Source organism: Talpa europaea, assembly GCF_964194135.1.
Source record: "Talpa europaea genome assembly, chromosome: 7".
Classification (NCBI taxonomy): Eukaryota; Metazoa; Chordata; class Mammalia; order Eulipotyphla; family Talpidae; genus Talpa; species Talpa europaea.
Window position 1 is genome coordinate 27235735 of NC_140074.1, and position 14708 is coordinate 27250442.

Below are 14708 nucleotides of genomic sequence, written 5' to 3' on the forward strand. Positions count from 1 at the left end.
AGAAATGGGAATATATACTTAGATTCACACATTAGACAAATGTTGTGTCTCTAAATAATCATCTTGGTATCAGGGAAATACAAACATTACTTAGTCAAAGCCTAGGCCCTAAAGGTGATTATAGTGAAAAAGAAAAAGACAGTAATATTACTTGGTTTGGAATATATAGCCTAAAATTTGGTGCATTAAAAAAGTGACAGATGAAGTTATACATATATAGAATTTTGTCAGACTTTCATCCTGTGGAAATCTTTACCATCAGGTAGTCATAAATACATTTTAAGCATTATTGTGTTTTTGCTGCAAAAGGGTTTCATCAACACCGACTCTTTGGTCTACCATTAAATCATTGTTATATTATGACTAAAATCATGATCTAAGTGAATATGTTACACTTGGTGGCTCCTTGTGAATTACTCTTTACAATCTAATTTTAACATTACATTTTAATGGGGAAAAAGAAAACTAGAGTTACAGATTCTTACCCAATATTCTTGTGAAATCTAAAAGGGGGTTTGTCTCTAGTAAAATATTTTGTAATTATTTTCTACTTTTGGGCAAGGACTAATTTTCTCCCTAAATAATCTATATGGATGTCTATCTGAGTCCTATTATGTCTATACTCTATCTCTAATAAGAAATACAAGGCTCCCATCAGCTCAGGTGAGTATCTATGGGATATTTTTATATATTTGTATGGGATATTTTTATAATTTGTATATTTTTGAGAGTCATCTTCAGCTCCATTACTTGCTTTTTGTAGACTTGTCCGTGGTTAGCATCAGTCAAAATCCTCAGGACAAAATCCTGAGTGGTCAGTTGGCTGTTACATCACCTTACTCTACAGAGAGGGTGTTAAAGAGTTAAAGTGGACATTTCTTGCTTGGCCATTAATCATGGTGTTGCTTCTGTGCAGGGATGCTCAATGCCAAATGTATATTCAAATGGAGGGTGTGTAGGATAAGAGATTACTTTCCATGTGGTCGTGTGTCACTCTTCTATAAGATAGAGTAAAAAGAAGAAAGAGAAACATGAAAAGTTAAAAAAAAGTTCTAGTTTCATCTTTTCCTGTAAACATCAAAGAGTTAAGTCATTAATCAAATGGGAAGGACAAAAAAAAAACCCCTAAAGTTATTAATATAACTTTAATAACTACAAGCATTTCTTTCATATGCACAAAAATAACCTAGCCAACGTTACTGTTACTGGTTATTTAGATTATTTCCACTTTTTCAATCACATGTAATACTAAATATACACAGTTTGGCTATATTTTTGTATAATTTCATCATTATTATTTCCTTGAGTACATTTCTATATTTATCCTAAGACTTGCTGGTATCAGAAATATTATGTCAAGGATTTCTTTTTTTTAAACAAATATTAAGTTTGCTCAAAGGTGCCTTCACCTCCAGCAACAGTGCTGGGACTTTCTCCTTTCCATCCTTGTCAGTGTGTGGCATTGCTGTTCTTTTCTCATTTCTCAAGAAAAGAAAGTTTTCTTTTAGCCACATACACATGAACTTATGAGAAACTTATTCATTTTTTGTTGTATTTTATACCTGACAGAACTTTTTTTTTTAAGATTTATTTATTTATTTATACAAGCACTGGGTACAGTCAGAAGCATGGGAGGGTGAGAGTATTTACCGGAGACAGAGCAGGGAATAGAACAGGCAGACCAATGAAATACACTGCTGAGGGCAGCAGCAAATGGGAGTGGCAGGAGAGGTCTGTCGTGCCATGTGGGACCCTTGCAGGTGGCCAGGGATCGAACCGGCGCTGCAGAGGCTGTGGGCAGCTTCGCAGCCCAGCGCTCAACTGCTGCACCACCAGGGGAGGCCCCCTGATAAAACTTCTATCTCAAGTTTTCATGGCATGTAAGTACATGTTCTGGCAATGGTAATCCCCCAAGGGTTACTGATTGTAAGGGTGTATCACTTGACAAACAACAACCAAAATTGCCAGTTAACAGCTATAATGCATAGAAATGTATGAAAATGGAATGGCCTGCCTTGGAAGCCAGTGAAATCCTCGTAACTGAAGACACTCAAGCAAAGGTGGATGATCGACTGGCCAGGATGATCAGGAGAATTGGTCTGGGATGACCTCTGTAGTGTCCTCCCACCTATAATGATCTTTCCTATTTCTAGAGATTATTGACTCAGTCTTTTTATAAACTATATTTTTTATACTTATGTGATTCTATTGTTCTTTTTTAGTGTACACTGGGAACATTTAGTTCCAATTTTATATTCTTTTGTACTATTTTTATGTTTTAGCAACAGTGTATCATTTTTTAAATTATATGAAATTAATTGAAACCGGGGAACAAAGTTAATTTGTATCAACAAAACTAGTAGCCATTTATTAATAAATGTCCAGCAGATGAATTCCAGGTAGTTCTCTGAACTGAACAGACTTTGAAAGCTGAACTTTTAATTTATTTTTTATAATTTTTTAATTTTTTTTATAATTTTTTATTCAAGAACTGGGGTACAGGCCAGAAGTGTGGGGGGTGAGAAGATTCACCAGAGACAGAGTGGGGAACAGAACAGGCAGATTGACTGAAGTTCAATGCTGAGGGGAGCAGCAGGTAAGTCAGAACAGGTCTACTGCACCATGTAGATAGCTCCCTGGGTGGGGATTGAACTCATGCTGCAGTGGCTGCGCAGAGCTTCACATGTTGCATCTTAACCCCTTGCGCCACCAGGGAAGCCCCAAATTTTTTTGAAGTGGGGTACAGGCCAGAGTCGCTGGGGGTGAGAAGATTCAGCAGAGAGAGTGGGGAGCAGAACAGGAAGATGTACCGAAGTACACTGCTGAGGGGAGCAACGGGTGAGACAGAAGAGGTCTGCTGTGTCATCTGGGTAGCTCCCCGGCCGGCCAGGATAGAACTAGTGCTACAAAGGCCACGGACAGCCTCACAGTGCTGAGCTCAACCCCCTGTGCCACCAGGGAGAAAGCTGAACTTTATCTCTAGAAAGGGAACTTTCCTCTCAGCTTTCACCTCAAGCTTTGTTTGGTTGACACCAACACCAAAAAAATGGATGTAGACAACTTTTCCTAAATATTGTTTGTTAAATAATTCAGGGAAATTATTAGAATAATATGTGGTAGCAATAACTTAGTTGTAACAGACATATCTCACTGCTTGGGATGCTGGTATTCAAACATTTCATGTGTTTATGGAGGTGGGTATTAATATAGCAATAATTTTATTCTGCTCACCAAAAATATAGAAAATCAAAGACTTAATTCTAACTCACTTCAGGTGTCCTCATTTAAAATCAGAGGGAAAAAAAAGAACATCCTGTAATTTAAATTACAAATAGATAATCCTCATCATTTTGTAGCTTACCTAGAAACAGGCCACATTACCAAGCCAAATTTCTTAATTAAAAATTATTCTTCAAAAGCAATGTGATGCTGATGGTACAGGGGGTTATACATGTGAATGTGATGTACCCCCTACAATTTATAAATGAGGGAAGTGATTACCCGCTGAAAGCCTGAAATCAATAAGGCATGAGAGATCAGGTTTGAAAACTCACCTAAAAAGACAGTACAGTGTGACCAGCTCTTGATGGATGAGATTATAATTTTGATGACTAAATGTGTCAGTTAGCCAATAGGTTGAACTGCAGTGGATAAGCTGGAAGACCGGACCCACACAGGTAAGGGCAGGGTCTGTCCTGGTGCAGCCAAGTGAAGTGCTGGGTCCAGTAGTGCAGGACACAAATTCTTAAATGTTGTTCTCATCCTGAATCCTCACTTCCCCAACTTACTAGCTTTCCATGACATGGGCCTTCAGATAGAGTGTTAATCAATCAATAATATAATATTCTAGTTTTATACACTATTTTCTTATAAGAATTAATGTTAAGGTTATTTCTTCAATTGAAGGATCAAATGTTGTAATCAATCTCTAGTGGTGGAATCTGTTCTGTCATCATGAACATTCCAAAGTCTGACAAAATCTAAGATGTTTTTGAACCATGAAGGCTGAAGCTACTCCAGATTCTTGGTGGGTCATGTGGCATGGATCTCCTTGTATGGGGCCAGCCTTCTGGCCCAAAGCACATTCCAATTTGAAGCTAAAAATTATTTCTTCAGCTGAAAAATGAAGTGTTCTTATTGAGATTTCTATGAATGAAATTACTTTCTAAAAGAACTGTTAAATGTCCAGATAATCACTATAATAAAAAGTAATTTTCTTTGTAATTAGTAACTAGTCGGGGTTCATACAGAAGTGAGAGAATAAGATACAAATCGACTAGATAAACATCTCTTATGTTTCATCAGGAATCTGTTTATATGACCTTACATCCACTTACCACATGGGTGAGGGCTGAGAATAAAATGAGGTAGTATATAAAAGTTGTTTAAAATACTATCTAGCATGTTGTAACCATTCATTAAATGAGGTTACAGTAAATATTATTTCATAAGATAAGGAAAATGAAATCCAAACACCAAAATTATAGAAATGATTGTGTGTGTGTATATGTGTGTGTGTATATATATATTCATTAAATGAGGTTACAGTAAATATTATTTCATAAGATAAGGAAAATGAAATCCAAACACCAAAATTATAGAAATGATTATGTGTGTGTGTGTGCGTGTGTGTGTGTATATATATATATATATATATATATATATATATATATATATATAAAACAGGCAAAAGCAGGAAATGACCTGAGAGGATTCACACCAAACTGAGTGGTTTCCTTTGCGGTATAGAGTAATATAGGGCAAGTGCATTTTGGAAGGAGAAAAGGAACTTCTGTGTTTTTATTTTTATTTTTATATTATGTGTGTGTCTATATTTTTAGAATGTTCATAATGAGAAAGCATGTATTTAATTTTTACAAAGGAAAAAAAACAGTATTGCTAAAAATTACCAAAAGAGCCATTCATAGATGTATAATGAAATTATCATAAATAATTATCAAATTATTTATGCACAATCAATGGTACATTCATGGTGTGTAGAGTGTGACTTGGGAGTAATTTGGATCAAGTACATACAATAGTTTTTGCTTGAATGAATGGCTGGAAGTCAACCTCAAGGGACTTAATCAACTTACTTAACTTATAGTCTCTTCATGGACATAATAAGAGTTATATATAAACAGCAAACACAATATTTAGACTGTTTTAAATGAATTATTCAGGGTTTTTTTTTCTTTAAAATTCTAAACTGTATTTAACTAACACAGATCCTATTTAGAAATGGATGTTTGAAAATATAACACTTTTCTTTATGAATTCTATAAATTCAGTTTACACCTAGCACAATTTAGATCAAAGGGTTTCATTCGTACATCTGAAGTCATAGTGGAACTGGTATCATTTCAGAAAAATAGTATAATCAAACTCCTATTAAAAGAATAGTGATTTGAAAGCATTGCTTGAATGACTTCAAGATGGTGTTAGGATTTTCAGTTTCTACTTTTCTAGTGTGTTAAGATTCAATCTTTATCCTGAATAGAATCTCTCAGAGAACTAAAGTGGTACCAGTGGTAAGCTGTGAAATTCTAAGTTATAGACACTAATGAGCTCTGAGCAGGGGATCCTTCATTAGTAGCTCTTGTGGAGTGGGAAGAAGTATTTATGGAGATCTTGACAAAAAAGGAAAGGTAACAATTGTTGGGAACCAGGTGACTGGAATATTTTCACCCAGATCATGAAGAGACTCATCTCTACTTCTTATTTCTACTGGCAGGGCTTATAGAAAATAAGCCAAAGTTTGAGGGGTTTAATGTTGTGAAATTCTTGAAGAACAGATTTATGCATGTAATCCTGGGTGTCAACATGCAAGGTATTCTAAAGCATGTAAGGTATTCTAAAGCATGGGAATTAACAGCTAGTCGTGGCTAAAAGCTCAGGTTCTGACCTCAGCATAGTTCATTCCTTTAATACCTTGGTAGTCTGAAGCACTAACAATAAACCTCAAAGCTTTATCTATAAAATAGTTGTGAAAATTATAATTATTTAAGATTATTATAAGGTGACAGTGGGATAATATATATAAAATATTTAACAGTGTCTTGCACATAGGAATGTCTCAGGATTGATAGCCAAAAACTAATCTTACTTCCTCAGACTTTCTAGGCTACTGGAAATTAGGTTACACATTCTGTAGCCTATATTTCTAAACTCTACTGTACTTTAGCATAACTTTATAAATGCCAAGTCTGGAATCAAAATCAAAATTTCTAGTTGCACTGAAGCAGGGGAAACTACAACTATTTCTTTTTTTGTTGTGTTTTGTTTTGTTTTTGAGTTTGTTCAGAAAGGCGGTCTCTGTGGAAGATCTGATGACCAGAAAGTGTTAAAGTAGTCATCCTGGCCAAGCAGGTGCCTCCATTTTACAGTCTTAAAGCCACTTTGTCCATCTTGGGCAATTGTGTCAGCTCCATCAAACAGCCACCTGTTGACATTATACTTATGCCTGCCGTCATCCTTACTATTTCTGAATTCCTGTGTGATAGTTTTCTTATATTATTGAATTTGTACAATGCCTTAGTAGAGATGTTAACATATCACTATGTTAACAAGAAAGCTGAGTTCTAGTGTGATTATATAATTTGCTCAATGCCCATACCAGAGAAAGAGCTAAGACTACGATAAAGCTTACTGAGAGAGAAGACAGGCCTTCTGTCACAGAAAAGGGCCTAAACATTTCTGTTGGTTTACCAGGTAGGGCATTGGCAGTCTCCTATGCCCTGTTAATTGTGGCCTTACAGACTTTAGACTTGAAGTGAGGTCTAGCTTTTCTGGGTCTAAAATTTATAAGTCTCCACCAAACAAGAGGTCCACCATTGAATAGTGAATGTAAAACACCTTTAAAGAAAAACAAAAAGGAACATCCTTCAAAGAAAAGCAGCAACCCCATAGACTCCAGCCATGAATCCTAGTTCCAGAAGCACTGTCTAAAAAAGTGAAAGTCTTGATATGTGAAAAAATCTTTGAGTTGTGAGTCATAACTACAAAATGAAATGTAAAACATGGTTTTATGTGATCAGGGAAATTTATGTACTTATTTTAAAAATTCTCACAAAATTTGTGGATCTCAAGATCAGGGCTGCATGGTTGTATAACTTGAATGGACTGGACTGGAATTCTTTTTTGTCAGAAAATGTTATTTAGCTATGTACCAGTCAGTCAACAGACATTCCTAGGGGCAGGGAGGCCTCATCAGTTTTTGAAAATGTCACTGACGTCAAGTTATGCATAAATCCTCCAAAGTGTATCTCTGGATTTCTAGCAAAGTGATATTACTACCTTTGTTTGCACTGCTGTCAATTTTTGAGCCACTGTATAAGGAAACAGGTTTCAACAAGATTGGTTTATGAGATTAAGTAAGTCTAATAACTTTCCATGGGCAAAATGGCAGAAGCTACAATTTGGAAACCGATTTCTCCATCACCTCCATGACTTTATCCCTAGTATAAAGCCTTAATTAGCATAGCTATCAGTACCTTTAGTTCCTTGTAGGGGAACATTTACTGTGAGAAATCTCCTTAGCTTTATCTATTCATCTAACACTTGTATCTGATCTACTAGGGCACCATGCACCTGCTGACTTGTTAGTTTGCAATCTCCTCTGACCAAATTATATTCCTGTTTATCTTTTCAACTATCTTGGGAACTCATCAAGCAAGTTGCCTTTTACTTTACATCTTCTCAATTACATACCTAATTGTTTTCATTTTTGTCCAACTTTAAAAAATAACTAGAGGATAGAATTGTAAAAAATACTGTTGAAATATTTAGTTATGAAAAAATAGCTAAGTGATGTAATAACTGATAGAAATCTCTTAGCCCACTTTGAAGTATATCCAAAGTAGTTGTGAAGTTAATTTATGAAATTACCTTTTTGAGGAAATGTAAAAATATTTTTCTTTTTAATATAAGATATGAGAGACATTTAATATAGTAGAGAACAGATGAAAAGATCAACAAAAGAAATATCCGTAAAAAACTAAGTATAAATTCACTATTCTAAAAAATGTTGATATTTTGATATATGTTCTTTAAGCATCATTTATGTGTGTGTGTGTGTGTGTGTGTGTGTTCATGTATAGTTCTGTGTATTGCCTAGAAATATTTATTAAAGCAAGGGTTGAGGAATTGGGTGGAGTAATTTGATTGTGTTAATAGTAAGGAAAGATAGGCAATTAGTTTGCGATTGTTTATTCTATTAGTCACTATAACACAGCTGCAATGCAAACAACTGCCAAATATGAAAATCAGGAAAAGTATTTTCACATTACTTTCATAATGACATTGCATTATGTGAAAATTAGAAAGCATTCTGACATAATGCAGAATTGACTAGAACTAGAATCTGTCATTAATGGGTAGTGTTTCATTCAATTGAAACTATGATTTTCTAAACAATAGGCAAGTGTGGAAGGGTGCTTTAGACTTCTAAATCCAGGTTCCCATTCTTTCGTGATTGCCTTTATAATCTTAGGCACTTAAAGTTTTCCAGAATAAATTGATAAAATAATTTTCATTTTCAAACTAGAGGCATGATATGGACATGTTGATAATACACTAAGAACCTTTGAAAAAAGTATAATGTAGCATTTATTACTAAGTGGCAAAACACAGGTGTTGACATATTATTTACATTTACTGGGAATAACTTTAAATGAGACATTCTAAATCAAAATTTAGAGTAATGTTTGATTAAAAAAATACTTTAAAAAATTAACAGAGTATTTTGCATAGAGATTGGGATGAAATCTCTGAACAGGACAGGACCTCTGAAGAGTGACTTTTGAAAATAACCATTTCATTCTATATTTTCAGGCTCTACAGGAAGGCCTGGAACTTAGTAGGTACTTGATATATACTTGTTGATTATTGAGTGAATCTGTATCTAGAAACCCCCCTGATATACATCCAGAGAGCTTCTTTTATTGGTCCCTTAGTACTTTAGGGGAGCTGAGATATCACAGATTTATATAAACTATACTATATTTTGAAGTGAAATTATTGGAACACAAGCTATACAGACCATATTGGGAGGAAAAACACAGTATATAGAGCAGATGATTAGTTTAATTTGTGATTTTGTTCACTAATGAGCTCTGTGACCTTGAAAAATGTGAATGAAAATACTTTCTCTTTCCCAATATGACCTTAGGCTCAAATGATAGAATAGATATTAAGGCAAAAGGGCAAACTGAAATATACGAACACATATTACTGGACAGATTTTATACGAGGCCTGACATCCATTTCCACTTTTGTTACAAATTTCATATATATATACATATATATGCGCATTTGCTTGTGCATTGCCAAATTTTCTTATCTCTAAATTCAAAATAAAAATAATTAACATAATTGGAAAAATTATGTCCTTCCCCAAACACCCCAATCATTACATTGGAGAGGCCTATTATATAAAATATAGCAAAATGTTTTTCCTGTATTTCCCCTCCTAAACCCTCTATTATGTGTGGTGCTATTTATGTTGTTAAGAAAGGATTCAGTATTAAGACTTTGGGCCACAAAAATAGTTTTTCCCTATTCGTCAATCTTTTTCCACCTGTCTTCTTTATAGTTGTGTTTCTCAGACCAATACAAGCATTGATTGTAACTTCAAAATTAGGGGTAAGGAAATTATCCATGAAGGAATAAAAAGAGATGAGAGACCATGATCAAACCATGTGCATGTGAAGAACTTTGTGGTGAGGCTACCTCCATGCAAGTCTATGCTATACTGGCTCACATGCACGTGCATTCCGATAGAAAAGAGGGGAGGCTTAATCCTGATATCTAGAAAAACTTGTGCATGACTAAGGTGTTCTGTAGGAAAGAGTTGTAAGGACAGACCTTGAAGCTGGTCATTCCAGACCATCCAGAAGATAAAATCTGTGAACCCTAAAAATGGTGAGTATGAAGTACAGGGTCATGCCTAATAACCAAGGAGGTTAACTCTGTGCTTAGAGTGTAAGGAGGAAAAGGACATACAAGTCACAATGAAGATGTTATATCCCAACTGTTGTTTCCTTACTTCTCTACATGTGATGTGGGGAGGAGACAGGAAGGACTGCAGAAGTGCATCTGTTCAGTGTTTATGACAAAACTGCCAAGTCTACATAAAAACAAATCTGTTGCTTTGCAATTATGCTGAAGTTGGGGTTTTTAGTACTCACAAGAGTTATGTAAAATGGGAGAAGCCAGTCTTAACAGCAAGGGAATATACCTGTTTTCAATCCCTTCTCTCTAAACTCTGAAAAGCCAATATTATCATTGATCCAATGGAGACCTTTTTTAGAGTACAAAGTTGAACACCAAACATCTGTTCTGGCATAAATTCTCCTATGTCCATAGACATTGGTGTCTCACATATAAAATGCAATGAATAGTCAATTTAGCAATCTACCACTGCTGTTATTACTGTTTCTGTCTGCTTTTTAAAATGTATTGATATGCCATAATCATCATACCTAGAAAGATCTGGTTGGGGAAACAGATTTTTATTAACTCTGACATTTTCATTAAGAAAAATAGATAAGTCTAGGAAGTGTTTTTAGTGTAAAATAACCAGATTTTTTTTTTTTTTACCCTATGGAGTTCTCCAACCACAAATAATAAATGTCAAATGAGTGCAAGAGATTTTAAAGGCCTAAACAGACAGGATCCTTGACTTTTTCCATTTTTTTTAGCACCCAGTTAATTACCAACATACAGTAAATGCATAACTAATATTTACAACCTATTGTGTGTATTTAGATAGTTGAGATGGATATAGAAAAAAAATAATTTGCGTTATATTACACATGGTGTATGATATATACACATGTGTAATTTATGAACATGTTTATGTAGGTACATATATAATTATGTTTACACACATGCATGTGCACACACATCTATATAGGTACATATAAAAGCTTATATTTTATATACACATTTTCACATATGGAACATTCCAAGTGGGAAGAAAATGCATCATTGAGACATAAAAACTAAAGTCCTTAAGTAGAACAACTTTAAAGATCTTGAGATCGTTAAAGGTTTTTAGAGTGATAGGTTTTTAGAGTGATATCCTGGACTCTTTGTGTATGGTGGTGAACACAGGACATGATCTCTAAAGAGCATCGTTTTACACAAATGCACTTGCCAAGATTACTTAATGCTATGGAATTTATTCCCCCCAAGTGTTCCAACTGCAGAAAAAATGAGCAGAGAAAACCTTCTGGTTCTTCTTTTTAATGCAAAGCCCCAGTAGGGTCATCTATGTAGAATATTGTCAATATCCTCTGGGTGACTGAGACACTTATTACATTCTTTCTCTCCAAGCTAGTAGAAAGTGCTGTTGCTTGTGGTTCATTTTCTTTGAAGGATTTAGGAAGGAATCAATTCCTCCAGCCAGTTCATTCTACAGATAAACTGAGGTCCACAGAAGCGAAGGAACTTGCCCAAGAGCTCCTGGCAAGTAAATGTTTCTAAGTACATCCGGAATAACAAGTATACTCAGACCCAGTATTAGTCGCATTATTTTATTCTTAGTCTAACGTTTGCAAACAGCACAGAAAACAATTGCAGGCTGAGGATTGAGGGGGCAGGGTAGGAAGTGGTCCTTAGCAAATCCCCAGCTCTAGGCATCACCTGCTCCCTGGGATCAAAACAGTGAAACAAGCTATTCATAAGGACATCAAGGACGAGTGGGCCTTTGTTTTCAGAACCAGCTGTGGAATACCAGCTTAACGGAGGCCTTGAACAGCTGCAGATGCTGCATCGGGAGGCCTGGGCGGTAGTGGTGGAAGACGAGTAAGCAAGGAAGGCAGGCTGCAAGGATCCGGCCAAGCCACCTCTGGGCAAACCAGGAAGTATTTTTGCATGAGTGCAAAGGATTGAGCCACCCACCTTTTGAACCGAAAGTGTGAACCACAGATGGCAGGCCCCAAATGGGTGCAAGGACTGCAAATCCTTGCCTGAGAGGTTGCGCACTGGCAACTTTAAAGGTCTGAGCTAAAAGCAGCTACTTGGCGCTATCAGAAAGTACACAGAGCAGGGCAGGAACCGCTGTCTTAACAAACCTTGACAGAGCAAAGTCCAGGGTAAACAAGGCTCGCCTGCTTCTGTCCCCAGACCCGCGCCCCTGTGCCAGCTGCGCTCCCCCCGGCCCATAGCCCATAGTACCGGGGCACCACTCCCACAACTGGCGCACCACACTCACCATCTCTTGCCTGAGGAGTTGAAGCTTGGTTTCCAGCCTCTCCAGGGTGCTGGAGTGGCTCGGTCGCGGGGAGTCAGAGGTTGGAGAGGACGAAGAGGAGCAGGACACGTAGGGAGGCAAACTGCAGCTGCTACTGCTACTACTGCAGCCGCCACTGCTGCTGCTGCTGCCCCCGCAGCGGTCCCTGTCCCTTTCCAGAGGAACCGGCTCCTCCCCGCGGAGCGAGCGCACTAGGCTGTCTGGTACTTTGCGCCCCAGCTTTAGCTCGATGTCTCTGAGGTCTGGCAGCTGGCTGTCTTCCATGACTTTTTAAAGAACGCCGATGATGGTAAAGCACAGTAGACGTTAGGCAGCAGCGGCCTCCGAGGCTGTGGCGAGCTCAGCAGACCCCTCCCGCACCCGGGTCTGACTCTATCCCCCGCGGCGCTTAGAGTGCACAGTCCTCTCCATGACCGCCTGCGCGGTGTCAGCCCTGAACCTGCACCCGACGCTGCAGGTCGAAGCTGCAGTTCCCTGGGCACTGCGATCTGGGGACTGTGACTCCGCCGACACTTACTAAGATTATAGAGACCGTCTCATCCTCTTCCTTTTTAGCCACCCCACTGCAAAGTTAATTGATACTGCAGAGGAGATATGGGGGAAGCAGTGATTCCAGATTGAAAGAAAAGAGGGAAATAAAAGTCTGTTCTAGATGTAGGTGGAGAAAGTCATTTCATAAACTGTCCCTTCGAATCCCTGCGCCATCCATTGACTGCCCATCTGGTGCCATGCGACACAAAATAATGATGTGGCCACACTCCAGGGTTCCTTTCATTTTCCAGCCATATGTCTCCAAGCTTTCGGAATATCCTGGATTGTCAAAATCATCTCTGGTCACTGAAGGAGGAGGTCGGCCGTGCGCAGGGACGCATTAAAAAAAGAGAGAGCTAGTTTAGGCGGAGTTTAACTGTTTCCTCCATGCAGCAGAAATACCCTTCTTCCCATTTAAGCAGTTTGATCCAAGTCATTGTGTTGCTCTGAGCCTCAGAAACTTTAAACTCCGCTGGCAGGTGGACCAAATCAGGGCCAACCCTTGTACCGTATATCACAGACAAGAGGAGCAACCGGAAATTTCCCAAACTTGCTGCTGGTAGCAATTTCTGCATCCTTCTTTTACTTGGGAGTATCTAATAGGGGCATTAGATTTATCAGCTTTCCATGTGAAATTGCCTGGTGGCTACATCCTTTACAACAGCAAAAATTCTAGGCAAGAGAATGACTTTAAATTTGAAGTCAATTCCCATCCCACCCCCTTCTTCCTATAGGATAAAAAATCTAGTTTTAGAAGCATTTCCCAATAATTTTATACAAATGGAAAGAATGGAACTAATTCACTAACAGCTCAATGAGAACGTACAACCAAAATTAATCGTCTTGCCAAATGGTACAGTATGTCATTGCAAGCAGAAGTGAAGAATTAAGTAGAATAATTTATATGACTATTGATAGATTTCAAAGGGAGGAATTTGCTGAGATATTTTAATTATGGAGAAAAAGTAAGTGAACATAATGAGTAGAAAAAGGTGTCTATGCAGAGCAAGATTTGATCTAATGTTATATATCTCATTCACATTTCTTAAATGCAGTAAGCAAGGCTCTTCTAACCTTTGTAATCCAAAACTGTCTCAAACTGACAGAGCAAACTATGATAAACTATGGTCCATTAATACACTGTTTTCCAATATTTATTAAAAATTAAAAACTTTATTTTAGGATACCACTATTTAGGGAAATGCAAAGCAAAACTACAAGATACCACTTCACAACAAGATGAAAAAAAAAAAGAAAAAGAAAAAGGTGTCTATGATGATTTCTCTATATTTTTCAACTATTTTGAAGAAACTCAAAATGTGTGCAATTGGATTTGTAGATATTTCTGCAAACTACTGTAAACTACATGGATTATAGGTTTGATTTACCATTGAGAGTTTACGTTCATAATCTTCAAGGAGATACTATTTTCAACTAATTTTGAATTTCTACTGGAAGAGTTCCATATATAGGCCCCTCTGTTTCTAAAGGAAAAAAGTATTTGTGTTCTTGGTTCTTTTAGGGCTTCTTTTCATTCACTAAGTTTTTATACTTGTTAACACGTAAGACAGGTAGCTCTCAAGGTTGATTTTTTGTTTAGTTTTGCTTATTTAGACAACCTCGGGATAGGAAACTAGTCTGATGAATGAAATATTTCATGTTAGCATGAAACTTGATGATGTTCGCTTGTCAATAATGCCCAAAGTCTGTATGTTAATTCTCACTCTTAAAAAAAAAAAAAAAAGATGAAGAAGAAAATAGTTGTAAACTAAGTGGCCCATTTCTAAATTTGGAACAACCACTTATGGAATCAAAGGAGAACGAGAGTAAATTTCAACTCACTGATAATACAACTTGCATTATCCTAAATTTGGAAAACCACAAGCTCATTGGCTAAGAATTACACTATGACTTGTAATTA

General features: G+C 36.9%; 1 protein-coding gene across 1 annotated transcript in view; it reads right to left on the reverse strand.

The window, feature by feature from the left end:
• The window catches only part of LURAP1L (leucine rich adaptor protein 1 like), a gene marked incomplete at both ends in the record, with an annotated part of 38980 nt that extends 26460 nt beyond the window's left edge, over window positions 1-12520 (reverse strand). The window contains one exon of the mRNA XM_084239197.1: window positions 12218-12520. Coding sequence (XP_084095323.1) covers window positions 12218-12520 — 303 coding nt within the window. The remainder of the gene's footprint in view (window positions 1-12217) is intronic.
• Window positions 12521-14708: the final 2188 nt, after the last annotated feature.